The 26619-nt window shown below is 38.1% G+C and overlaps 1 protein-coding gene across 39 annotated transcripts in view; it reads right to left on the bottom strand.

Moving 5' to 3' along the window:
- The window catches only part of TCF4 (transcription factor 4), a 359573-nt gene that overhangs the window by 42307 nt on the left and 290647 nt on the right, over nucleotides 1-26619 (bottom strand). For all 39 annotated transcript variants that reach the window (XM_086683047.1, XM_086683058.1, XM_086683075.1 and 36 more), the window contains 3 exons: nucleotides 13089-13194; nucleotides 9191-9324; nucleotides 3459-3591 (listed from right to left, as the gene is read on the bottom strand). In XM_086683047.1, coding sequence (XP_086539173.1) covers nucleotides 3459-3591; nucleotides 9191-9324; nucleotides 13089-13194 — 373 coding nt within the window. The remainder of the gene's footprint in view (nucleotides 1-3458; nucleotides 3592-9190; nucleotides 9325-13088; nucleotides 13195-26619) is intronic.

The following is a 26619-nucleotide window of genomic DNA, read 5'->3' on the forward strand; positions in this document are numbered from 1 at the left end:
AGGCACTGATGGTGGTAACTGTGGAAGACTCTGGATTTAGCTCCTCTCTAACTGGGGACTGTACCAGTTGAATTACTAAGAGTCCATGCTGTGTCCCGTGCATTATATTCATATAATTCCAGGAGCTTAATAGGCCCTTCTAATTCACAAATGTCTAAATAATCTCCAGGGTTTGTTGGCAAGGCTTCAGAAGAAAGTAGTGGACTATATGCCACAAGTAAAATAAACTACAATTCACTTGAAAATCTACGGATGAATGTGTCATTAAAAAAAAAAATCCTGTCATTATAGTCTGGGTAAATTTTGTCTTTCTTAAGTATTTCGTAAAAAATGATATTGGGCATTTAAGGGCAAAAGAAAACAAAACAAGAAACAACGATCACTCTACCAAGTCAAACACAAGCCATCTGAAACCATGGCAAGCATCTTCCATTTTTGAAATGCAGAGGACAGAACCAGGGGCAAAAGGGGCAAAGTGACTCCAGGGGGCTCCCTTCTGAGGGTTCTGAGCTTACATCTCACACCACGTGCATTTTGTTGCTCTAGGGGCAGGTCAGGACATTGACTGACTTCCAGGAAGACACATTATAACGCGAAACTCAGAAGTGGGGCCATGATCTGAACTGAAAAAGCAGCTAGCTTCCTAAGACATCAACGCCATTTATGAAAAGATTGCTTTGCCTTGCACTTTTTTACCAAGAAAACTTGAAAAATGTGATGTCCATGTGTTAGTGCTTGAACCCCATTCTTACGGCATTAGTATTGCTTATAGTCATTTTCTACAGAATCATGTGTGTAATCTCAAACATGTGTCAGGCTATGTGTTCCCTATTTACCAATTATTTAATTAGCTCTGTTTGTTCTTTGAGATACAGGCAATGTAATATTTCTTTATTTCCTGCATTTCAGAATGAGTGAGTATATGCCAAATATTTTCAAAAGTCTACAGATGTATCCTATTAATCCATACTGTTTGTCAGGGAAGTATCACTAACATCAGAAGAAAAATCTTCTCTTCTTGTTATACAGACATGCTGCCTTCCCTGACTTCTACCACACTCTGAAAATCCATCCAAGGCCTAGGAAAATTAAAGTGTGAAGAAACATGAGCCATTTGACAGCATGCAATACTAAGGCTTATTATCATATTTAAATTTTCCTCTGTATTTTAATATAAGAAATTGGAGGACATATTATTTTAAGAAAGAACATTCTAGAATGTTCTCCCTTAACATAATCCTTAAGTAATAACTGCATTTATGCAAGTTAATAAAGGTCTGTTCCTCCAAAAAGCTGAATTACCATGTCTACTTATTTCCTGAAAAGATTATAAAGCTTTCTCACATTCTGCTAATAGATTTTGACAAGTATACCCATGATTACAGAATAATTTATGTAATAAAGTTATTCTTAAAAACCTTTTCCTGGGTTCCAGAAATCTCATGTTTTTCTCGTAAAATTAAAGCTCTTTTATCATTGCCTCGACCTTCCTTCCACTTAAACAGGGCCCTGTGGTCTATGTACCAAGTTCACTCCCTCTTTAGTATAGAGGTGGGTCCGTCAGGATGCAGTAGTCACCTACTGCTCCACGCTGTCCAGACCAGATGAAGAAGGAGAGCAGACATTTCTTTTCATCCACACGCTAATGATGAGTCAACCATCTTAAGTAAAGCAAATCTCATTCCCACTGAGACTTGTGGCCATGCTGACCACAGCTCATGGAAAATGATTATTCCATCTCATAACATCTCTTTCTTCCCAAGTTGCGGTGCCTCTCTCCCAGAAAGGCTGTTTTGTCAATCAATCAACAAAATTTTTTTTCAGACAGTGCCTGAGTATGTTTTCCTCAACTCAAGCTTTTGCTCCACCTTTATACCTTCCTAAAAAAGAAAATTACTCAAACCACAAGTAGACAGGAAATCTGCCGTGTAAGAGGATGAATGACCGGTCATCCTTCTTTATAACTAGACCTCATGACTGTAGAGAGGGGCTTTCCATTTGTCAAACCACATTGAAGTGAAATATGCTTTCCTCACTCTTTCAGTTCTGCACTTCTTTCTTTCTTCTTGTTTTTCAAATCTGCCAAAACTGCATTGATAGCTAACCCAACTTCCCCATGTGACCTCTGTCCATAGCTCTCCAAGGTCAAACTGATGCAACACACTTGTAGAAGCTTTGTTATGAAAAGCTACAAAAATGGAAACTCTTATAAATTTGTTTCTTAGTGAGACATGATAGCGAAGGGCTGCTAGGTGGTTAGTCTCAAGTGTGAAATACATTATTGAATAAGCAGGGAGTGTATTATTTAGGCAGAATTATATCTGCAACATTTCAAAGTACATCTCTTCCCTTTCATCAAAAACACTCCCACATAAGTGATTCACACCACTTTCCCAAGTCCTATGGACTCTCTGAAGAAAATGAAAAACTGCAAAGAGCTAAGGGGAATAAACGGCAGGATTATTCTGCCACACGTTCTTCTCTCGAAAATGAACAGTTTATGTTCTCATCAGCGACCCACTAGAAGTGATCTTGAGGCCAAGCAGGGTGTGAGTGTGAGCTAGTACCAGAGCAGTGGCAACCAGGGAAGTCTGAGGTTTTAGGAGACCCTGAAGCACCAGGCTGGCCTGCTCCTCGGAATGGCGGAGTCGTTGAGTTGTTGAAGGTGCATCTGGAGAGGGGTGACTGCCTCCTCCCCAGCCTGGGACTCTTTCCTCCAGGGACAACTGGACACCTGCCTAGCTCCTCCCTCCGGTGGAGGAATCCTTTGTCCAGAGAGACAATCACAATGGACATCAGGAAAAACCAGGGATGACGGCTGAGTTCTTTGGCAGCAGCGCTCTGCTTGGCCTCAACTTCTTAGTAAATCTGCTTGAGAGAAAGCAGTGAATGCCTTCTGGCCCACTGATGCCCAGGTGTCTCCTCTCCAGTAAGGGAGCAAACGCTTCGTTTCCTCTGAAGGACTCCACGATGCCACGTTCTCTAGGAGGTGAAGCCTTATTAATAATCTCCTGTGAATTTCATAGGAGCTAGTCTTCAGATGTCATGGGTAAGAGCCTAGCACGGTGACTGGGGCTTGGGAAGTGGTCAATAACTACTATTAGGAGCTAACCTGCCCTCTATCTTATTAGTCTTCGGCGGTTTGTCTTATAAACATTCATTTTGCTCACCGTTTGGGAATGTGAGAAGCAAGGTAGTTTGGATCTACTGAAAGCCTTGTTCAATCTAATACCTCACAATGAACAAAGTAGCCAAATTTCAGTTTCTTATGACAAAAAAAAAAAGTGATTATAGACAAGCCAATGCCTATTTCTGTTTGGTTCATGTATTTTCATTCAGTTACGTGACAGATATTCATTGCCTGATTGCCGTTTGATGACGAGAAGAAAAAAGAGGTCCTATATTATTAAGCCGTGACATTGACTGTCGGCGTCAGAATCGACATTTCCATGACTCACCCATTATACTGTCTGTCCCGTTGGCAGGAGGCGTACAGGAAGAGGTGCTGTAATGGTTTGTGCCACTACGATGGAAAGTGGACATCGGAGGAAGACTGGAATTGATGTCTGCTGAGGAGTGTGATGGATAGCTCTATAGCAGGAAGCAGAAAAAAGAGACCATATTCAACCATAAAATACTTAATGGGTTAGGTTTCTAATACTTCTTTCAGAACTCTTCATTTTGCAGGAGATAGCTCTTAGAATTTCAAAATATCCAAGAGTATATTTGACAGCTTTCATTTTTCAAAGAATAAAATGCAAAGACACATAGTTATTTGGGTTTGCATCGAATGCAGAAGAATACAATGGCAATACAGGACAGTGAGAAATGATTATAGTCTCTGAATCTAAAAATTACTGCTTAAAAGTATCTCTGAGATTTCAGCAATGTAAAAGACTGTTTCCACTATTAATTTTTTTGTATGAACTACTGATCAAGTAAGAAAGATTCCATGGTACAATGAATAAAACAATATCATGACCCATGGGGTTGACATTACACTTCATCCTGAACTTCTCGACACTAAATGGTGAAAACAGTCAGCCTCAAATCCTCTTCCTGCAAAACTGGATCACCTTCCTGAATTCTAGTGAGAACAAAATGGTAAATGAAAAAATTTTAAAACTACCAATGATTAAATACCTTTATAAATATCAGTATGTAAAACAAATCAATGACTCTATTGAATTAAACTGGAATGAACAAACTGAGAAGGACTGATTTGATTTGAGTTCTTTCTTTCCATGTTCTCCTCATTAGCAATCTACCAGATAGCTGACTATGAAAAAGGCATATCTTTACAGAATCATTTGTTTTAAGTTTGGCTTTAAGTTCAATTATTATCCTAATTGTCCAATAAGCTGCTTTTCTTGGGGCATATCACAGAGCCTGTAAAGAAGCAAATTTGTTGCTACTGATCGATCTGCTGGGGAGTGAGCAGATCACTAACAGGGACATGGTTATTTACAAAAATACATCAAGCTATTTCCTTTTTCAAGATAAAAAAGTACCCTGGAAAGTCACTCTCATAGATATCTGAATGTGTTACAGACCTGTAAAGGAAAACTATTTTGGGTACAATACACTTTTTTTCTTATATGTAATATATTAATCAGCTATGGATTTTTATTACATCATTAGTAGAGATTCTATTAAAATTAGAGATTGAAAATGATGCTAAAAGTCAGGGGTGCTTAAAGCCCAGGCATTTATTCATAGGAGTAAAACCCTGGTGTCTTGGTACTTCTGTATTAATTTTGTGAGGCTCATCTTGGGTTCTAGCTCTTCCTTTAGCATTCCTTCTAACTTCCAACTCTTGCATGATCTCTTTTCTCTGAATCCCTAATGCACTCACAGTCTGCGCTGTGCCATTTAACACTTAATTATATGCTGCCTTTCATTGCTTTCTGTTCCAAGTGCATTCCCACCTATACTGTGAACTTCTTAAGAGGAGGGAATACAGCTTATACCTGTGCATCCGATAGCTCATGGCTGAGTGCTGACCACATAATTACCTTATACACTCAATGAACATATGGTTATTGGTTGGCATTTAATAAATAGTGGACTGAAATACTACTCATTTGAGAGAGAACTAAACAGTCTAGAAAATGAACCTATGTTAGATCTGCCAATGACATGGTGGGTGCCCTTGAAAATATTATCTCTACATACATATTAACTCTACATAAAATAGTCCAACTGAAAGGTCAACTTCAGTGAAAAGGTTGAGATGATACCTTCACCTTTCCAAGTTCCCAAGAAAATCTTTTAAACTTTTTAATTTTATGGAACTCTTTGCTTGATCCCAAAATTCCTTAGGCCACCTGTTAAGCTCATTTCTACTTGCTGCTTACAAAATATCCCAAGTAGTCCATGAAATTTTCTCTGAATAACAATACAATGGGCCCGTTCCACAGTACATCTAACCCAAAAGACTGGGGAAGTCACAGAACATAAACTTACAACAACTATCTCTGCTCGAGAGCTAAATACTGTAATAAAGTAGAGAAAAAGAAAATGAACATAGAAGGAGGAAACTGAAAGAAAGAGGTGGTTTGCCTTCATTTCCACACAGTGGTATTCCATGCTGAATTTCTGAAGAATAGAGAAGCTTTACAAATCAGTCCCAGATATGCAAAAATGAAAACAGTGGAAAAGAATTTTGAAAAATATTTAAATGAGTATATAATCACAGGGTGAAGCAGGAAGAAGATTATCACATCAGGGAAAATTTCTACACACTTTTAACCTGGGGTAAAATCGGCACTAATTCAAGATTTAACAGACAGAGGGTTAATCCTGTGTTTAGAGAATGACAGAAAAAGTCCCACCCCATAGGTTTTAATGGGGAAACCAACGCAATCCACGTATTTAGGGACCATCGATGACAGGTGCCCTCAACCTCTCTTACTCCAGCTATTGATGCCATCTGCCCTGCTTGCTATGCATGGAAAGGGGAGACTGAAAAAGAGCTATGGCTTTACATGCCTACTATTTAATTATGTTTACTTATGATACCCAATTAATTATAGCATATTTGGAGCCTTCTGACAAAGTACTGAAAATATTTCTATTAGTGATGTTTTTAGCAACTTATGGGGTGACAATTCAAAGATTAGAAAATAAGCAGTGGCACATACAAAGAATAAAATCCTGCTTTGGGCTAAGGCAAGGTTTCACAATGTTGGCACCATTAATCTTTTGTGCCAGACAATTCTTTGTTGTGGGAGGCTCTCCTATGCATTGTAGTATGTTTCCCAGCATCCCTGGCTTCTATCTGCTAGATTTCCTGTATTACCTACTCCCCAGTCATAATATCCATGAACATCTTCGGACACTTCCAAATGTTCCCTGAGGGGGTCAAATCACACCTGGTTGAGAATCACTGGGGTAAGGGTTTATGTTACAAAAAATAAAAGAACTTGTCTTTTATAATACACTTCCAGGCTCCTAGGACTATTTCACTCTGTGGCGCAAAGACCATGCCTAAACCATGCCAGACAGAGGACTCTATTCTATTTCTAAACAGAACTCGGCCAAGTCATTCCAAACTTAAATCTGCAACAACCCATTCCAAAGCTTAACCACAAACTCCATTCTTCTGAGTGATTCTGTATGTACCTCTGTGACATAGTAGAGATTAGCTGTGGGATTGCGTTGTAGAGGCTGAAACCATAAAAGGGATTGGAAGAATCAAGCTTGGGGTCTTGACGGTTACGACCGAAATGTGTGGAGTTTAGGCTCTACACATCCTATTACAGCATGGTATAAAGAGATGAAGACAGTAACATTTCTAAAGTGTTGTATCTTTACAGACAATACGAGTTTGGCCCAATTATGCCCCCAAATCTCTTCTTTTCCTTAGACAATGCCTTTGTTCTGCACGAGACTGGCCAAAGCTACAGGCAAAAATTGTGAGGAATTACCATTATTTTCAAGTGAAAAGTCACTAAGTGCCTACTACATACTCACATTTTTCTTAATCAGTGTCAGATTTCTGAAAGGCATTTCAATGAGAGATTTTCAAATGGTTGAATACTGAAATTACAATGATTACTAGATATAATAATCCAACAGTTTCCCTACCAGTGAGAAAATTCATTAGGATACATTACCAGAGACCTAATTCATTTACCATTAAAAAAAAAAACCTTGTATCTCTAAGAACTGCTAAATAATCATGTTTAAGAATGAAAACTCTGGGTTCTATGACAGATAAATGACATTACAAAGATAGCATCTGATATAACCTGTTGGTCTACTCCTTCAAATAATCTTTCTTCCTGGGTTGATAATATTGTTTTGGTTTTATGGTTTCCAACAAATTTTTTTTCTAAAAGGAATGTAGTTGGTTTCCTTTTTAAAATTACACTTTTTATGCATTTGAGCATTTTTTAAAGATACCTCCGCCCATGCAGTGAATTTGGGATAAAATCAAACCACCTACCTCAAAATTCTACAGCATGACAGTAAAAGAAGAAAAGAAAGAAAGAAAGAAAGAAAGAAAGAAAGAAAGAAAGAAAGAAAGAAAGAGAAGGAAAGAAGGAAGGAAAATATCAAATGGACAACTCTTAGAAGAACTGACATTCCATGTTATGTTAGTTAATACTGCCAAATCTTTTATTTGTAATCAAAATTTTCCTTGCTCACAGGACACATGAAGTTTTGGTCACGAGTTCCTTAGAGAAGTGGAAAATGATGATGGGAAATAAGGATGTTGGCCAAGAAGAAATTCTAGTATAGTAATAGTTGATATTTCTTTAAGTGTTTGTTCTAATACCTGAAAGGAGGGGAGAGAAGATGAAATTTGCAAATTATTTGCTATTTACTGAAGATGTGCTAAAATTTGAGAGAGTTTGATTTACAGATGATATAAACTTGGCAGATGATATCAAAAGGCCAATTCCATCTCCATCATGTGCCTCTCCTCAACAGATAGGCTAACTGACCACAACTAGGACTAACTACAGAGGTATTTTCAAAGATATCAGAAACTGTAACTTCTGGAATGTTTTTATGTTGTCAGAATAGTATAGAAGTTACCTTTTCTATATCTCTAATGGTTAAGCAAAAGAGAGGACAGACCACAGAAATCCAGAAAGTACTATGTCTTATAGCAGAACAGAGAAAGACACATGAATCTCGTGTTAGGAGAAGAGAAAGGGGCAATTTCAAGACGAAGAGTAGTGACACAGGTACCAGGAAGGATCACTGGATAGGCCACATCCTTTTTGTATCTGTAGGATTACAGCTTCATACATTTTTAAAGCTATATTACTGCCCAAGGGGCTCAGTCCCCACCTTAATTGCATCTCAAACCTAACTCATGATCTAGAAGCAGTCTTTCCTCCACATAATGATAGACTTAAGTTCATGAGTGGATTCTGGGCTGTGGGAGTTTTTGAGGCTAGAAAAGATCAGATGATCAGATGAACACTGCTTCCTTCAAGATAAAGTGCCACATTAGGATGGATGAGTGTAGGCAATGGGTGGAGTGGCCACTCCGGTAATGAAAACAAGGTAACATTCTACAGCTCAGCACTTTTCAACTGAGTAAGGCAAGGGAGCATCAGGGGGAGGCTGGGGAGTATGGAGTTCAATAGCTAAGCTACTGAACATTGGGAATCCGATCTATACGGAAACCCCATGGTTGCTGTTTCTAGTGGACTGTATGGGAAACAGGAACTCTTTCCTCTGGGTGTGGCACCAAGGGTCAAAGCTGTCACCAGGGACAGAAGCCGGAAAGAGGAAGTGGAAAAGCCCATGGGAGATACAGGTCACCTACTCTCAGTCTACTGACTGTCACCCTGCCCCCTGCAGTATATTCTTCAAAACTACAGACAGCAAATAAAAAAAAATAAATAAGTAAAAGGATCCACCATAGCTAAAATTCTGCAACTCAAATGCACTGTGTCTTTATGTGCCAAAGGAGCCTAACACTGTCGTCAAGAAAGCACAGAATAAGACACAACGAACAGAAGAACAATAGCAAAGAGAATCCAGAAAGGGCTTACAAAGGTGTTCTGATTTAGGTAGGTCTTTGATCACAGACACAATATAAGAATGATGGGTGTATACCACTTTTGCTTTCATTTACAGAGTCCTTGTGTGCACGCATGGAAAGACAGAGGATGAGATTTCAGAAACTAGCTGTGTTGTGTCCAGAATCATGTAAATCTGCCCTTACCAAACGTTCGTGTGGATGCAGGCTACAGTAGCTGCTAGACTGTGGAATATGAGAAGAATTGCCCAACATTCCTCCGTAGCCAGGCTGATTCATCCCACTGGAGGAGCTCCAAGGGTCACTGCTGTGATGGCCATCTGTAAAAGACAAAGAACACCATGACTTTTCTGAGGCATTCAGCCTTGCCTCACAGAATAGGGTTTTTTCATATACTTGAAAATGGCTGCCTGTTGTGTATAGGTCTTTGTGCTGTTTCACTGATTACATCAGAAGACAGTCAGCCTCATTTTTTCCCAAGTGGTTCTATATCGCTAAACAAATGTAAATATTTACCATAGGCAGTGTTCTTAGTAAAAATTCAGCTATAAAAGAACAACGCAATACATTTCTATGTAGAGTTATGTCAAGTCTGCAAGGTAAACAATACTAAAGAAAACATTTCTTAGAAGTCCCCTGACCTCTTTTTCTACAAAAACTAAAAGTGAAATTGTGCCTAAATTTCATGGTAAAAATAAAATTCTCGACACATTACAGAGTTGATAAGTTCACAAGTTTTAAAAGCATACAAAGAAATAAGTAATAATGAAAAAGAACATCTCAGACTTAAGAGATCAGATTTTTTTCTCGTAACATACATAGAATTAATGTTGAAATTGCATTGTGACTTAAAGGGAGCAGGATTCTCAGATACACAGTTCTGAAATTTCTTTTGGCACATAGTTCTATAGCTATCTTAAGCTTCAGTAGCCATTGAAAGGGTACACACCTATCATAAGTTAAATATTATGCTACAGACAATTTTGAGAGGTTCTGGATTTTATAAAACCGTAAGTTAAATAGAGGTTTAAAATGATACGGTCATTATATGAAGTACCTTTCAACATTAAGTTAATTTTTTGTTAACACCATATTAAAAACATTTTTATAGATTCTTTTTCTTTTCTGGGTCTACTGGCCTGGAGGTTATTACTAGAGGTCACTAATGTTTGGCTGGGTTTCTCAGATGAAGGTGGTCGGTGGGGGTTGGGGGGGTGGAAATCTATGTGGTTGCTGAATTCAAAGTTTCCCTTCTAATAGTTTAACTAAAATTATTGAACATCAATTGAATGTGGGACCATCAGCTAGGTCACAGCATGGCCTGTTCTGCCTCCTTGAAAATAAGATTATTTTAACATCTGTATGTGTTGTCTAATAAAAACCTTTTGCAAATTTAAGCAATGCATGAGTTAAATCTGCCACCATACACCACAAAGCTCTCCTTCACTGAGATTTTAAATGCAGAAATTAGAATTCCAAAAACTGGAATAGTTTAAGGACAGGGAGGAATGATCAATAGACTTCTTAAAAAAAAATCATGTCGGGGCGCCTGGGTGGCGCCATCGGTTAAGCGTCCGACTTCAGCCAGGTCACGATCTCACGGTCCGTGAGTTCGAGCCCCGCGTCAGGCTCTGGGCTGATGGCTCAGAGCCTGGAGCCTGTTTCCGATTCTGTGTCTCCCTCTCTCTCTGCCCCTCCCCCGTTCACGCTCTGTCTCTCTCTGTCCCAAACAAAATAAATAAAACGTTGAAAAAAAAATTAAAAAAAAAAAAATCATGTCTGTGTTTTTGACAACTCAGGAGTTTTAATTAGAGGGTGGAAGTTCAAGCGAAAAATGAGAGGTCACATAGTAGTGAGTTTGAGATATGCTCCTGCCACTCTGTAAATATCTTTCACCTGCACTGTATGTCTCTTTAAGCCCTGAATCCTCAGGGCACCATATGCCCCCCTCACTGCAGGAACCGGATGGGATACTGTTTCTGTGATGATAATGTGAAAACACAGGACTTTCAAAAAGTTATTATTCATGTACTGAAGACTTAGCCTTCAGACAGTGGAAGTTTAGATGTCACCTTAAATTCAAATATGAAGTTAAAGCCCTAACATTTCAAATAGATGGCATCTATGACAAATAAATTGAGAATGTGTATCACTGAACAAGAGTCTCCTGAAACATTCTGACAACATGATGCGGTATACGGAAATACATTTAGGATTTGTTAACACACAACACTCTGCTTAGTGCAGTCTTATAAAAATACGTAGTTTACATAAATTATGCTTTTCACAGTAAATTAATATTTATCACATCCCATGATCTGGCATAATGTTGTTTGGAAAGAATAGAATTAGATGTGTGCAAATTAATTGTGCTCATCATAAATGTCAACTTTTTTTTTTTTTTTTTTTTTTTTTTTTTTTTTTTTTTTTTTTTTTTTTTTGCTTTCTTGGGCATTCGTATGCAGAAAAGCCAAGTTTGTTCCCCGTATTTTGCGTGGTCTGCTATCCAGAAGAGCCTGCTGTTTTAATCTATCTGACTCCCATGCGGTGTGCAGTCTATGCAAGCACCTTCCTGAAGGCAGACAGAAGAAATCTATCCTGCCAATTTTCTCGGTGAAAAACTGCTTTGAGTGATGAATCACTACAAGCACCAGTGGTATGGTTTCTCCGGTGGGTCATAAAAGAGGGGAGCTGATGCCTAAGTGGCTGCTTGTTTACAGCAAACGGGGATAAGGCTTTTGTCATGGCAGAGGACACACTGAAATGACATACCCTGTGTCCCTTGGTGAGTTACACCTAGGACAGGTCACAAAGATAAAGGACCCTTCTGAACACGAGCTCTATTATGTGTGGAACAAATTCTCTCCAATCCTAAGAGACCCATTCAATTCAATTTCATAGATTTTCCATGGAATTTCACATGTGAACTCACAACCTAAAACAAGCTAACACTCTGAAGGACAAGAAAATAAAGCCCTTTGAATCAGAATGATTTTGAGTGTGTCCACTGCAAGCTAAGTGAGACACTTAGCTGCCCCGCCTTGGTCTCACTGCTCCAAGGGCGCTCCCCTTCCCATGATATGGCCCTTCCCAGAGTAGCATGGAAAGGAAATCCCACGGCACTTTGCCAAGGCACACTCAAAAAAGGTTTTTACACCCAGGCAGGAAGAGTTAAAAGTTCTGCATACAGGTACAAGAGTTCTTGGCAAACTCCATGTCTAAATTTCAGAGTATTAACTTGGCAACAAGATCATCACATTTTGACAACAAGTGTCACAGGCTTACTGGGGACAAAGCCTTAGGTGCATCTCTGGACAGTCTATTCTTACAGGCAGGTGCTGTCACTCTAACCACCTCGGTCTTTTCCAAGCAGCAGTGGCGAGAGTATAAGCTCAGGGGGCACACATCAACGTACAGTTAATTCAATATACTGCACAACTGAAAGTAAATATACTTTATCTACTGTGAAACTGTAATTTTCTAAAACTGTCTGGGAAAAAAGCTGGGTCTTTTACCCAAAATCAATTTGCATGTTGGGATGGAGCTTTCACTGTGTAATGAAATCATACTCCAGTCTTCAGATAGGTTTGCTTCACCTTAAATGGGACTCTTGTTCTTACCTATAAATTAATAAGTGGCTGAAATTTTTATATGAAGTTATACATAAGGACAATTTGTTCCCAGCTGGCTACATCCAGGATGCTCAAAATACACACTGAACCAAAACACTTCCAAAAATACACATACGTTCTTCTTGGGGGAGTGAAGACGCTGAAATGATCCGTCAGGAAGACCATCCCCGTCAAAGCATCAGTTCTAAGTGAAGCCAAACAGTTTTATCTAAACTCATCATTGCTCAAGGGGATTTAACTTAAAAAAATAAGTCTTAGTAGAGTTTTAATTAATTGATTCATTTTTAACTAATTCAATTCCTAAGAAGAGCATGGCCTTCAATATTCTCTGCTTGCCTAGTATTCCATTTTCTTGAGGATCCGTTCAGCAGTGTTTTGCCCCATGCATGACCTGAGAAGACCTGGGGAGATTCTGCCCAGTGGATTTCCCCGCAGAAGAGGCAGCATCTTACCCTGCATGAAGAAGGAGCTAGGGAAAGTGCTGGCTGCTGGTTTCGAGGAAGGGTAGCCTGGCGAGTCCCTATTGTAGTCGGCAGTGCTTGCTGATGGAGCATAGACCTGAGGAAGGAGAGACAATTTAGTTTTCCTTGCTGCATTGAACAAAGCACCTCAAGGTCCATTACTTGAGAAGAAGCAGGCACTAAATGCTAAATTTCTATCATGTCCATCCCAGATCTGTCAAACCCTAGAACACTACCCCTTCCAGAATACAGAAAAACCATCACCACCACCACCACCAACAAATGCTGAGTATATTTGTGTGACTGGAAAACCAGGGGGTGGGAGGGGTGGATATTTTCCAGTCGTAGGCAAGAATACCGCGAACTATGTCTTGTTAAATGTATTATATAATACCCACAGGGCTGTCCTGTCCAAGCATCCTTTTTTGTTTGTTTGTTTTTAAACATAGACAGCCTCTGAGCACATGAAAGGTGAAAACAGAAGGGCATGCGTCAAGCCTCTCCCTTTTACTTGAACTTTGAATTAAAATTTTTACTTCTGAGAGAAAGAGACAGAGACCCAGAAAACGAATACACTATCCAGACCACAGAAAGTGACAAATACATCTTGGAATATTAAATTCCCATAGTGTCAGCTTTTTGCAGAGCTGCATGAAAAAAGACCATTAAAAGCCCAGATCTACATAGACCACCAACAATCAGCATGTACACAGGAAGAGGGGGGAGCACTCCTTTACAGCTCTTATTATATTTGTGTGTGCAATAAACTTAAAAAAAGTGTGCCAAAATCCTAATTTACTGAACATTCGTTTACTAATACTCATGAGAGTTGGAGAACCAGTCCTTTATAAAAATAGCCTGTGTATTTTCTTGTTTAGGTTTCCTTTAAAGAAGAGAGCATAGTGGAAAAGCATAAATTCATAAGGTATAGTTTAACTTTAATTGGTTCCCCCCTTGCCTTTTCTGCTAAATATAATTTTTTTAAATCCCTATTTTCTTTTGCTCCAAAAGTTCCTCTCTCCAGATGGTCGGAGAGACTGAAACACTGTCATCCTCTTGATGAAAATGGATACCTTCCTGCCTCCATTTTGAAGCAGGCAGAGGCTCACAAAATTGGCAGAGAGCCTGCAGTGATATTCACAGGTCACAGCAAAAGAAAGAGAAATTCACCAATAAAAAGGCAACTGCAGAGTTACCAAAAAATACTCCCATTTTTTTACAGTGCACATCGAATAAACACCCTAAGAAAAATTATATAATTGCTCTCAGAACACCATGAATCACAAACTAAGCATTAATACAAGGTTTAGGATTTCACAAAGGATAGGTCCGCAGAGACAGATGTGGCAAAATATGCATACACATACATACATCAAATAAATGCTACATATGCCCCACAGTGCCCTTGAAAATTGGGAGGTCCTGGAGATGGGACAAAACAAAAACAAACCAGAAAAACCTAGGCACGCTTTAGAAAACAAGGAATTTTCCTAAGTCATAGAGGGATACAAGCCCCATATTACATGGGCTATACTTCACTTTATTTTTTAGTTCTCCTCACATTTTAAATATATAAATGTCTATTTCCTTCTATTTCCACAGAGCTTACAAAAAGGAAGAAATCTTCTCAATTATCCCTAAGAGACAAAGAATAAACCTTAACCCAGGAACCCCCAAACAAATCAATACCCTAAAGTTCTGTCAAGCGAAACCCAGCATTTTCTTGGGAACTATACAACTAATAAACCGTTTGGGAAATGCTACTGAATGTATTTAGAGGAGGTCTTGAGAGTAGGATAACAAGATGAAGGAAACCTTACTATCTAGAGAAAGGGGAAACTGAAAATCAGATCGCCTCTGTGATATTATCTACAGTACAGGCTGTTAGCCGGATAGCTGTTTGGCCATTGGTATTAATACAAGCTAAGTGTACTACGTATCACCCCAAGTTTCAGAAATTAATGTATGCACTGTAGAAGTGAAAATAAACTGTGACCCACATTATTAAACCATCTTGTATTTGAAAATAATTGAAATAAGTTCTTCAAGGATTATATAGTTTAATTTTAATTATATTCTACTACATTAACTTTAAACATGTCATGTATATTATTAAGTCAACACCATGTGATGGCACCTAACAAGTTTCACCTTTTTTCCCGATTTGGGCAGAATTGGTTGATATTTCTTCTGGGAGATAAGGACATATCTTTGGTAATTCTACTCATGTATAAGGAGGCTACTTGGACTATGAATTATGATCGAGTTCAAAGACCTAAGAATAAGATCATTTATTCAAAATTCTTAAGTACTGCCTGCATAAACAAGGGGCAGGCAGAGAGGGAGACAGAGAATCCCAAACAGGCACTGTCAGCACAGAGCCTGATGCGGGTCTCGAACTCATGAACTGTGAGATCAAGTCCTGAACCAAAATCAAGAGTCAGACACTTAACCGACTGAGCCATCCAGGCACCCCAAGACTCTTCATATAAGATGAAAATCTTATTAACAAGAAATGGACCATTGTTTATGGTAAAAAGGCATCTTTCCCACTTCAAATGACCTTTAAGGTAAAGTGCCCTATAGAACTGTTTATATAAATACACCTTGCACAGAACTATTGTACTTTTTTTTCAAAGACTTTATTTTTAAGTAATCTCTACACCCAACATGGGGCTCGAACTCACAACCCCAAGATTAAGAGTCACATGCTCTGCTGACTGAGCCAGCCAGGCACACCTATACTTTTATTTAGTTCAGCTCCCCTCCTCCATTTTAATAAGAAATTTGAAAATGGAATGGTCAAAGCAACCGCTCAAGATCCGCAATTTGCCCTACATGCTGTGCACAGCTATCAGTGGCACTTTATTTTAGGTTAGTTTCTTTAAAAATAGTGGTAGAGGTGTAAGATGATATTTATGAAAACAGATTGATCATAATGCTCATACTTCAATTTATCCTAAATATTTTCATCTTTAGTAACCTGGATGACCAGGAAGCTGCTTCATTATTTTTACTTCAGTCAACTATTTTGCCAATTTCTCAATCAAAAGACTTCAAGGTATGGGTTTCAATAATGTATTTAATAGAGACACTAAATTCAATAAGAAAAGCTCACATACAACTGATTTTAATTGTGCTACTTTAGGTAACTAGAAAGAGGATTTGTTAACTAAATATATATATATTTAATATAACAGAACAATGCCAAACGTCCCAGATACCTTCAAATAGTTAGAATCATTTTAGTGACTAACACCAAAAAATCAGTCCAATGAAAAATGAAATAAAAATCCCAAACTCTAGTTCAGTATACTGAAGTGACCCTATCTATGAAACATCAGAAAAGTCTAACGAGAAACAAAAATCTACACTTAGTTTTTCTCTGATAAGGCCGCTTAGATCAAGGTGACTTTTGGCATTCTGATTCCTCCCACAAGAGTAACCAAAGAAGTGTGAAATTTCGGTTGCAAAATTGGAAATGGGAAACTTGGCCCAAAGCTCATAGGCTGCAGCTCTTTTAGTGAACTATCTGTTGAATAAAAGCTTCATGGCAAACTAGTGGCAAAGTATAGTTTATGTTCAAATTTAGCACCATTATATTTTCTCTTACATTTCTGAATTTAAAACAAAACCATGCATACAGAAATCTGAGTTTAACAAATCTCTCTAGATAACACTAACCCCTGCACTGATAAAAATAAAAAAAAACATTTTCATACTATGTATTTGGTTTTTGTTGTACTTTGAGAAGTATTACTATATTATATTAGCAGTTCCATCCAATGTTCCTGGTTATCCTTTGCTCAGTCATCAAAGAAATAATACAGTACCTTCTTTTAAATAGAACGTTTGCCTATTAGAAAAGAAAACCAATCCCTCCCCCTCCCCAATCAACCCTCAGTTTGTTCTCCACATTCAAGAGTCTCTAATGGTTGGCCTCCCTCTCTGTTTGAAACTATTTTTTCCCCTTCCCTTCCCCCATGGGTGATGGGCATTGAGGAGGGCACTTACTGGGATGATCACTGGGTGTTGTATGTAAGTGATGAATCACGGGAATCTATCCCCAAAACCAAGAGCATGCTGTTTACACTGTATGTTAGCTAACTTGACAATAAATTAAAAAATAAAATAAAATCTTCCATTGTAGAAAGAGGGGAAAAAAAGTTAAATTTGGATTTCTTTCTTTTTCACTCTGCTCTGTAGCTTCCTCAGTGGTTAGGCCACAAATTTACTAGCTTTATGCCATTGAAAAGTTGAGTAATAGTGCTGCTATTATGTTGATTATCTGAACAAATGTGACTTAGGAACATTAAGCCACCTTTTCTACATTACCAATCAACTAACTGGTAAAGGCAGGATTTAAGTGGGTCATCGGTCCATATTCTTTCCATTAAAAAAAACAAACACAATTTCTTGCTCTTAAAAGGCAAAAAGAGATATTTTATTTCATTAAAATTTTTTTAAACGTTTGTTTATTTTTGAGAGGGTTGGGGGAAATGGCAGAGAGATAAGGGGGCAGAAGATCCAAAGCAGGCTCCCTGCTGACAGCAGAGAGCCTGATTTGGGGCTCGGACCCTCAATCCGCGAGATCATGACCTGAGCTGAAGTCAGATGCTTACCTGACTGAGCCAACTAGGCACCCCCAAAAACACATTTTAAATTATCAACACAAGGCTGTACTTTGACCATACTTTATAGAAATATTCTCATGGGGGTTTCATAATTACCTTTTAAGAAAGTAAAACGTGATAAGGCATGTTCATAGTAAAACCAATACATATTCATGTTACTTGCTTCCTGAAGTGGGAAGCTAAATTTTAAGGGGATAAAGAGAAGTGGCTACAGACCATGTGTCACGAGGTGTGTCAACTGAGTGGGGCTGGGTGATAACCACTGGGCTGTACAATGTACCTTTAAATTCCTTACCATTACTACCCCTTTGGGATTCTGCAAGAACCATCTGAACACAGAATTTTAACAGACTTCCAGGCCTTAAAGAGAGTTGCTGTATGCTCCATAATGAGTAGAAAATAAAGCAGAATTATGCCTCAGAGGCCCAAGTGCTAGCAGGGTTCACTTACTAGTTTAGACCTTGGAAGATTTTATAAATATTCTAAACTGTGACAGTGAAACACGCAAATGACAAGAGTTTATAGTGTGCTGTGTGTGATGTTCACAAACCTAGGCATATGCTTTGATGCTTCCCAGCATCTAATGGGGAAACATACTTAAAGGTAGATCAGCTCACTACTCAGACAACTGGGCTAGACTCTCAACTCTTACAATATTGTTTGAAAGACATGGGTCACACAGGAAGAGAAAAGAAAGCTTCAGGGCAGTGATACCTCCACATTCAGAAGAGTTAATATGGACTCTGTAATCGTGCCATGTGACCAAGTGAAAGGTATGTTCCTAACTGATCCATAAACCAAGGGGAAGATGTACTTGAAAGAGTCTTCAGAGAGTGTAGAAAAGTCTTTGGCATAATAGTAGAAATTATCCAGCTCTGGAGCTAGACCAACTGGGTTCAGATTCCAGCTCTCACAATTAATTGTGAGCTGGATGGTGATATCGTGAACCTCAAATTTTTTCCTTTGTGAAATGAAGTTACTCTTTTTGTGAGCATTAGAGATAATATCCGTCAAGCATAATTCTTAATCTGTTGTGGGCGCTCAATATATGGTATTATTATTTATATCTTGTTGTAAGTCCTAGTCACTGCTTATTGCTATTTTTAAGGAGTGTCTAGAACAGTGCTATCCAGTATACTAGCCATTAGTAATATGTAGTTATTTGAATTAAGCTTAATTAAAATTACATGAAGTTAAATATCCATTCCCTCAGTCATGCTAGACATAATTCAAGTGCTCAACAGCCTTATGTGGTCACTGCTACCATACTGGATATCACTAACATAGAACTTTCCTACTAACTACGCAGAGTGTTCTGTTGGGAGCACTGGTTTAGACCCATGCGTGTCTGTGAAGAGTCCTCCTGGGCCATACCCTCCTGGGTAACATGTCACCGTCTGTTAGACTGCCTATTACAATAATGCCAGCCCATTTAAGAACTGATACTCTTTCTAGGCTGCAAGAACTAGAAGTCCTTTGGTGGACTAGCTACAGAAGCAACTTCTAGGTATCCCTAGTACGTAGCATATAGAGGGTGGTGATAAATGTTGATGCTACTGAATGGCAGGATATTTACGTTTCAGTTTTATTTATTATTTTTAGAGTTCCTTGTACTACTACATATTTTTTAAAGTCCTTTTTAGAACCATCTGCCAAAATTCCTGCAAATTGTACCAAGTGGGACACGAGGCAAGAGTATCTGTGACTCTCGGTTTCTGGATGTGTAGGAAGCAGAAGAAATTCTTCAACTGCAATTCTGTCCTTAGCCCTTAGTGTCTTTGGCAAAGGAATTATAGTTAGACATGGTGTGATCACTTTTTCTAGACGATAAAAGTTGAACAGATGTTTAAGTTTTTCTGATCATGTGGTTTCACATTATTGGTAATTGGGTCCCTCTCTTCTACTCTCTCTTCATTTTTAATACTTTTTCTTTTTTTAAAATCTTTTTATTTGACTTTTTTACAGCTTCTCCTTTCTCTTTTCACCTGCTGCCCTCTGTCCTGTCTCTAAGCATCATATTTCTAAAGCTCAAATGCTTTCGACCTTATTTTACAAATGAGCAAAGGAAGAGGTTAATGGACAGAGCCCAGGGCCCCTGACTTTGCATCCAGTCCCCTTGGCACTCTCCTTTCTAAAGTCTTTTCTACCTTTATAACTTAAATATTCTAATGGGCAGTAAAATGGCATAAAAGGTTAATAAACAGATTCAAGTAACGGAGTTGAGTAAGTTATTATAAGGTTTAAAGGCAGTTAATAATGCTCAAGGGCATATAACAGGCAGTAAATAATCCAAGAGTGCAAAAAACTAAAACCAACAGCAAACTATAGGAATAAAAATTATTTACGTGATATATTCTCAGAACAATACATACATTAAGTCCAGGAATATTTACCAATGGAAGAAATCCTACTTCATTTCCAGGTAATGGTTAAAAGCCAATTTGCATTGTTGTCACATAAATAGGAAATCTATTTAGAGATAACACATGAATGTCTGCAGTATATTGACAAACTGATGGGTATAAATAAATGGAAACATTCAGAGGTGTAGGCTATTGAAACTGTGAAGCTTTTATGGCCATCTAAATCACTTGAAAGTTTTATAGGAATTAACCAAATAGTTCTAAATGCCCTAAAATAACTCCTAGTAAGAAGAGTTTCTTTATTCCACAAACTATCTTTATTGGTAATCGTAAAAAAAAAAATCACATTTATCGAAATGTGTGAAACATACCATTAATGTATATGATATTCCTATTTTATTTTCACTAACAAGTAATTACCTGTTTTCACTCTGTCATATTGCATCACGAAGAGAATATATGATCCCCCTAAAAGAAATTCCTGAGTATGTAATATATTTAAGAACACAATTACTCTGAACATACATCTATACATTCCATCACAAACATCACATATAATTTTTCCATTTTCTACATGTCAGCTGAGTTTTGATGATCTGTGCATGATCAGATCAGTATATTAAATAAAGCTAAATCCTATAAATGAATTACAGCCAAGAGTTGGACTCTTCTCAGCCACCACATTTCCTTTTCCGGGTTAAGAAGTAGTAAAATTGTGAGAATTTTAATTCCCTTCTTTGTTTGTATCTTTACCAATCAAATTCTGTAGCTGGAAGACATCACAAAGACCCAAAAGAAAGCCACAGGAAGGAGAAGGAGGCGCTGAGTGATCCCTAAGGGTTCAGGCTCCAGAGTTGCATAAGCACGAAGACATGGGTGGCCCGCAGCAATGCTTTTCCCTACAAGTGCACCCCCTCTGCAGCCAGATCGGAGATTATACAGTGCAAAAGTGAGCTGGACCTAGTATTAAGCGTGCCTCCTGCGTGCAACCCCTGCCTCCCTTCCAGGAGCTAAGAAAAACCTGGTGTTCTTTATGGGCAGGCAGCTCTACCTTATTCTTTCTTTTCTTCAAATAAAAAGGCAAGGATATTCTTATATTTTTTTATATAGCTAGCTGTAGTATATTTTTCAAATCTCTGGATCAAATTTCAAACTCTAAAAATAAAGGGAATCTATATAGCCTTTGACATGTATAAATATTTACAACGGAGGAAAAAAAATACTGTTTCAATTTTTTAAAAAAGCACTAAGAATTACTAATAATTGTACAATAATATTATTGTAATTTAAATCTACATAGTGCTCTATTATTTTAGAAAGATTTTCAAGGTGTTATCATTGCAAACCTGAGATAGTTAAACACCCAGGAGAGGTGTGATTTGGCTTACTCTGTTATGATATAATAGATATTAAGTCATACATATGATAAACTAGATCTATCATAGATACAGAACATTTGAGGTTTTTTAAATTTTTTATTTATTTTCAGAGTTCGGGAGGGGCAGAGAGAGAGGGAGAGAGAGAATCCCAAGCAGGCTCTGCGATATCAGCACGGAGCCTGATGCAGGGCTTGATCTCCCGACTGTGAGATCATGACCTGAGCTGAAATTGAGAGTGGGATGCTTAACGGACCAAGCCACCCAGGTGCCCCAGAACATTTGAGATTTTAAGGTGTTTCCACTTATTATCCTATAACCATCTCAGTAACAATATGCAGGAGTTACCAAATAGAAACAAAGAAAAGAAGTAAAATCATAGCTTAACACCCTCCAGAAGTGGAAAAGGACCTGGTCCCAATGCCTACCAGACCAAAGCTCTTGTCACACTTGGCATGAGAAAATAATGTTGATGATAAAAATAGCTAACACTGTACTTAGGATATGCCAGACACTATTCCAGAAAAAAAAAAGTACATGTACTCATTTTGTCTGTACACTAACACTGCTGTTATATTATCGTCTTAATTTTACAAACAAGAATCTAAGAGAAGGTTAAGTAAGTTGCTCAAAGTCACATAGCTAGTTAAGTGGCAAAATGGGCAAAATCACGTAGTTCAGTTTCAGAGTTTGAACTGTAACTACCATTCTCCACCATTATCTCTTAGCAGCTAAGAATTCTTTCCAGGGTGTTCATGGACTTCCTACCAAAACCCAGCTTTGTGAATCCTGGGTCCCTTATCTATATGCCCTGACTGTTTTGCAGCCAGGGGGCTAACAGAATGCCTCTTTGCCTAAAGAGAAGAACACAAGGTGATCACAGTCCAGGGGGCACAAAGGAGGCTCCGATGTGCTGCTTCAGGAGGACCATTCATCTGTCTTCCAGGCATGAAGCTGAGCAAAGAAGCAGCAGGTATCAATACTTTTGTTCAACAGAACTGAAGTCAGAGAGAAGTGAAGTAATCTGCTGCCAGTTACATTGGCATTTAGCGGTGAAACCAGACCCAGACCCAGGACTAAATACCAGGACACTAAACTGATAAAAAGCACCATATTATTTCTTACAGCATTCAAGTGAAGTGTTAATATAGTTCCGCCTGTGTGTACTAGCCTCTGGCTCCAAATACTTCTTTTTATTTTTACACCTGCATTTCTCTTGCTCTTGGCACGAAGTGAGCAGACACTGTATGTTTGCTATTACTTTCAACGTGGTATATCACAGGAATGCCCACTGCCAACATTCTGAGTACCTTGGCCCTAGCTGAGAATGCCTTAAACTGATTAAGTTACACCTGGCTAAAGATCTCTTGAAACACTTAATTGCACAAAATTTGGTCCAGGTGAAACCTGACGTCTTCCTGGTTACATTCCTTATGTTACTTATTCACATGGGACTTGGCTTCCTCACCAGGCTCAGGATTGGCACACATAAACGACTGTGGATGTTAAGTGCATCACAACTCTTTAATATGTTCCAAACACCTAACCAATTTGTTTCCAAGCTCTTATTTATTGACTGCTCACTGGAAATTAAAGGTAATGTTAAGAAGAACATGACTTCTAATTTCTATTAATTATTATTTCTACTTATTTTAAACCTTAAACAGATGTAACTGAATTATTTTTATCTCTACCGCTATCACATCAAATTCATGATTGTTCATTATTTCTAACAGATCACATCCCATTTCAACATTATTTTTTCTCTTTGGCAACCAGTTATGTGCTTTTTTTAAGACGACACCTACTGTTTCTTTAGGAGGTGTTGGAACATCAAAATAGTGTTGGTTAATACGCCAATAAATAGCTTTGTGACCTCTGAAAGCATTGTTTCGTCAATTAAATGAGGGCAGCATATCTTCCAGATGAAAACTAATTTTAGGATTCTAAAACAAACAGAGAAATCAATTTGAGGTTTATTCCAGTGTTGATTATTGTTTCTTCAATAGTCAACTGAATGCTAAGAAGGCCTGTTCGATATAGTTGACCGCAGAAACAACAAGGTTTAAACAAATATTATGAAAAAATGTGCAAGTGTGCTGTGTGTGTGTGTGTGTGTGTGTGGTACTGGGCATGAAACAGGCTCAAGTAGTGACTAAGTACATGCATGAATGAATGAATGAATGAACACACTGAACACAAGATACACGCCAAACTAAGAATAACATCATAAAATAAACATTCATTGTTCTGCCAAAACAGATTTTCATACTCTTCTCTGTTTGAGGGGCGAAGACAATGATCTATAATGGTCCGTACTTAAGGGTTCTAAGAATATTCCCCATCCCTTTCCTTTTGAACTCAAGTTTATAGGTTGATGACTAAAGACTAGAGCTGATATCCTCCATTGGATGTTATTTAATAGATCTGTCTTTTAAAATGGGATGTAAGCTCAAATAAGTTTGGGTACTACTGGGATAAACAAGTAACTTCAATGCTGCAGACCTTAATCAATGAACATTACCATGAGGGGTAAAAACCTATATCCCTGGAAAAAGTCCCATGGTCACAAACCCATTTTTCAACATATTTCCAATCATCCTCCATCTCAGGAAATGTTATCTTCTGCTAGCAGCTGAGAATTCAACATGATGAGTTCTCAGATCTTTTCTCAAGAAGTCACTTTTGAAAGAATGCGAGAAAAGTGAAGAAGTTATGAGGGTACAGAGAGGGCTTTACAAGAAGAGAAAACACGACCAAAGAAAAATGCCAGTTATGTTATAGTTGGAACTTGCGCAACCTGAAAGTGCTATTCCTGTCCCTCCAATCCCAGGTCTTCAGGGCCGCATTTGTCTATATTAAGCACAGACAATGGCCTGAGAGCCATCATTCCTAAGTACATGTTCCTTCCCAGGAAGCAAGAGGGATTAGAGAGAAAGTTGTGTCAAACAAAAGCTGAAAGACACTTTCAAAAGTGGAGACCCAACCAAGTAAGAATAAAAAGCCAGTAAGACCAAGGTTCTAACTGATACTACAAAGACAAGAGGAATGGTCAAAGAAACAATTCACAAAAGGGGATATGTACTTCTCTAGATACCTTCTTTGCTTGAACTTAACAGTGGAAAAGAGAGTAAAATTATATGATTGATCATTATAGAAAGTTAGTATCTTCATAGTATTTTAAATTATAAAGACTTTCTGTTTTCATTACCTTAGTTAGGAATCACTTTGAGACAGGGGCGCCTGGGTGGCTCAGCTGGTTGAGCTTCCGACTTTGGCTCAGGTCATGATCTCCTGGTCTGTGAGTTTGAGCCCTGAGTCGGGGTCTGTGCTGACAGCTCAGAGCCTGGAACCTGCTTCAGACTCTGTGTCTCCCTCTCTCTCTGACCCTCCCCTGTTCATACTCTGTCTCTCCCTGTCTCAAAAATAAATAAATATTTAAAAAAATTTTAAAAAAAGAATCACTTTGAGACAGATTATCTATCCAAGAAGTCAACCATCTCACCCATCTTATACACTGGGAGAGATTTTACATGACTGGATGGGGACAAAGGGGGGGCTATGATCTAGCTAGGGTTTTCATTCCAAATCAGAATTATTAGCACTTGATCAGAATGTCCTTCCAAATTGCCTACAGTCTAAGGAATCTGGAGATCAAATTTCTGTATTAGTAAAGGAGATCTACTAATGTTAACTCGAGTACAAGATGAACTCTATGCTGTGCTTAGTGCATCAGCTTAACCCTGGGTGCTTGAAACAGATGCCTTCATCTTCTGCTTGCTAAGAGAATTGTTACGAATAGTGAGTTTACAATTTGGTGAGGTTTTGAACAGGAACCATTGCCCTGGTATACTGTAAAATCATTACCCCAGCTCCCATTTACAAAGGTGGAAAAAAAAAGCATGAATTATCTCTTTTCTGTCAAAACATATGGCCCTGGGGCACTGGGTGGCTCAGTCGGTTAAGCGGCCAACTTCAGCTCAGGTCATGATCTCACGGTCCGTGAGTTCGAGCTCCGCGTCGGGCTCTGTGCTGACAGCTCAGAGCCTGGAGCCCGTTTCGGATTCTGTGTCTCCCTCTCTCTGACCCTCCCCCGTTCGTGCTGTCTCTTTCTGTCTCAAAAATAAATAATACGTTAAAAAAATAAAAAAAAAACATATGCCCTAACTCCTTTCAACTAAAAGCAACCACATGAAATAATTACCAAATCTATGACTCTGTGACACAGACTGAAATGAAAAAAAAAAAAAGTGTTCAAATTGTCAATGCCTCTGTCCAATCAACCACTTCTTTATCTATTATCCATTCAAGTATCTGCCCCTCTCTCACACACAGGGCAAACTTTTAAGTAAAACCAGCCAGCAATATTTCATTGATGTAATGCACAGCAGAGATTTTAGCTAGCACAAGGCTAGGTGCTTTGATACATAAAAAACAAACAAACAAACAAGCAAACAAACCTAGGACTCTAGAATTGTCATTGGGAACCAGTCAGGAGAACTCTGATGTATAACAAGCAACTAGAAAACATGTGTAAATGACTAGTATTTATTATCCCTTTAGAACAGGGTTATTCAAAGAAAACTTCTTAAAGGAAATGGGGGGTTAATCAAGAAGGGCAATAATATTCCTGAAAGGGGACTGGGCAACAGAACAGATTACCACCAATAAATAGTGCATCTCTTCAGGCACATTTAAAATATAATTGACTGTCTCTAATATTTGAATTGCAGACATTTTTTTTCATTTGATCTAAGTTTTCTTGATTTTAAAGATATACAGTTTAATGATCTGCTACTGGCTACCTCAAATATTTTTTCTGGAATGATAAGGGCATAAATAAATATAAACAACAGTAATTACTTTAACAATAAAAATTACAGTAAGAATGCCCCTTTGATTTTTTTCCCCAGGGGAAAAAAAGTATTTGATAACTAAATTACTTAGTTCAATAATTTTGAATCTTCAAAACTAGAAATGTAAAATCCAGATGATCGTTTAATATTAAGATACGGGAAGCAGTTTAAAATTCTCAATGTTAAAGAAATTAATGAGAAACTTTTTTTTTTACAAGAAGAGGAACACTGCAGTTTTACATAATAAAAGGCCAACAATTGATTTTTGTCTTTTTTTTCTTCCTTGATAAATT

The sequence above is a fragment of the Puma concolor genome, chromosome D3 (assembly GCF_028749965.1).
Source record: "Puma concolor isolate L17-30 chromosome D3, mPumCon1.1.hap2, whole genome shotgun sequence".
Classification (NCBI taxonomy): Eukaryota; Metazoa; Chordata; class Mammalia; order Carnivora; family Felidae; genus Puma; species Puma concolor.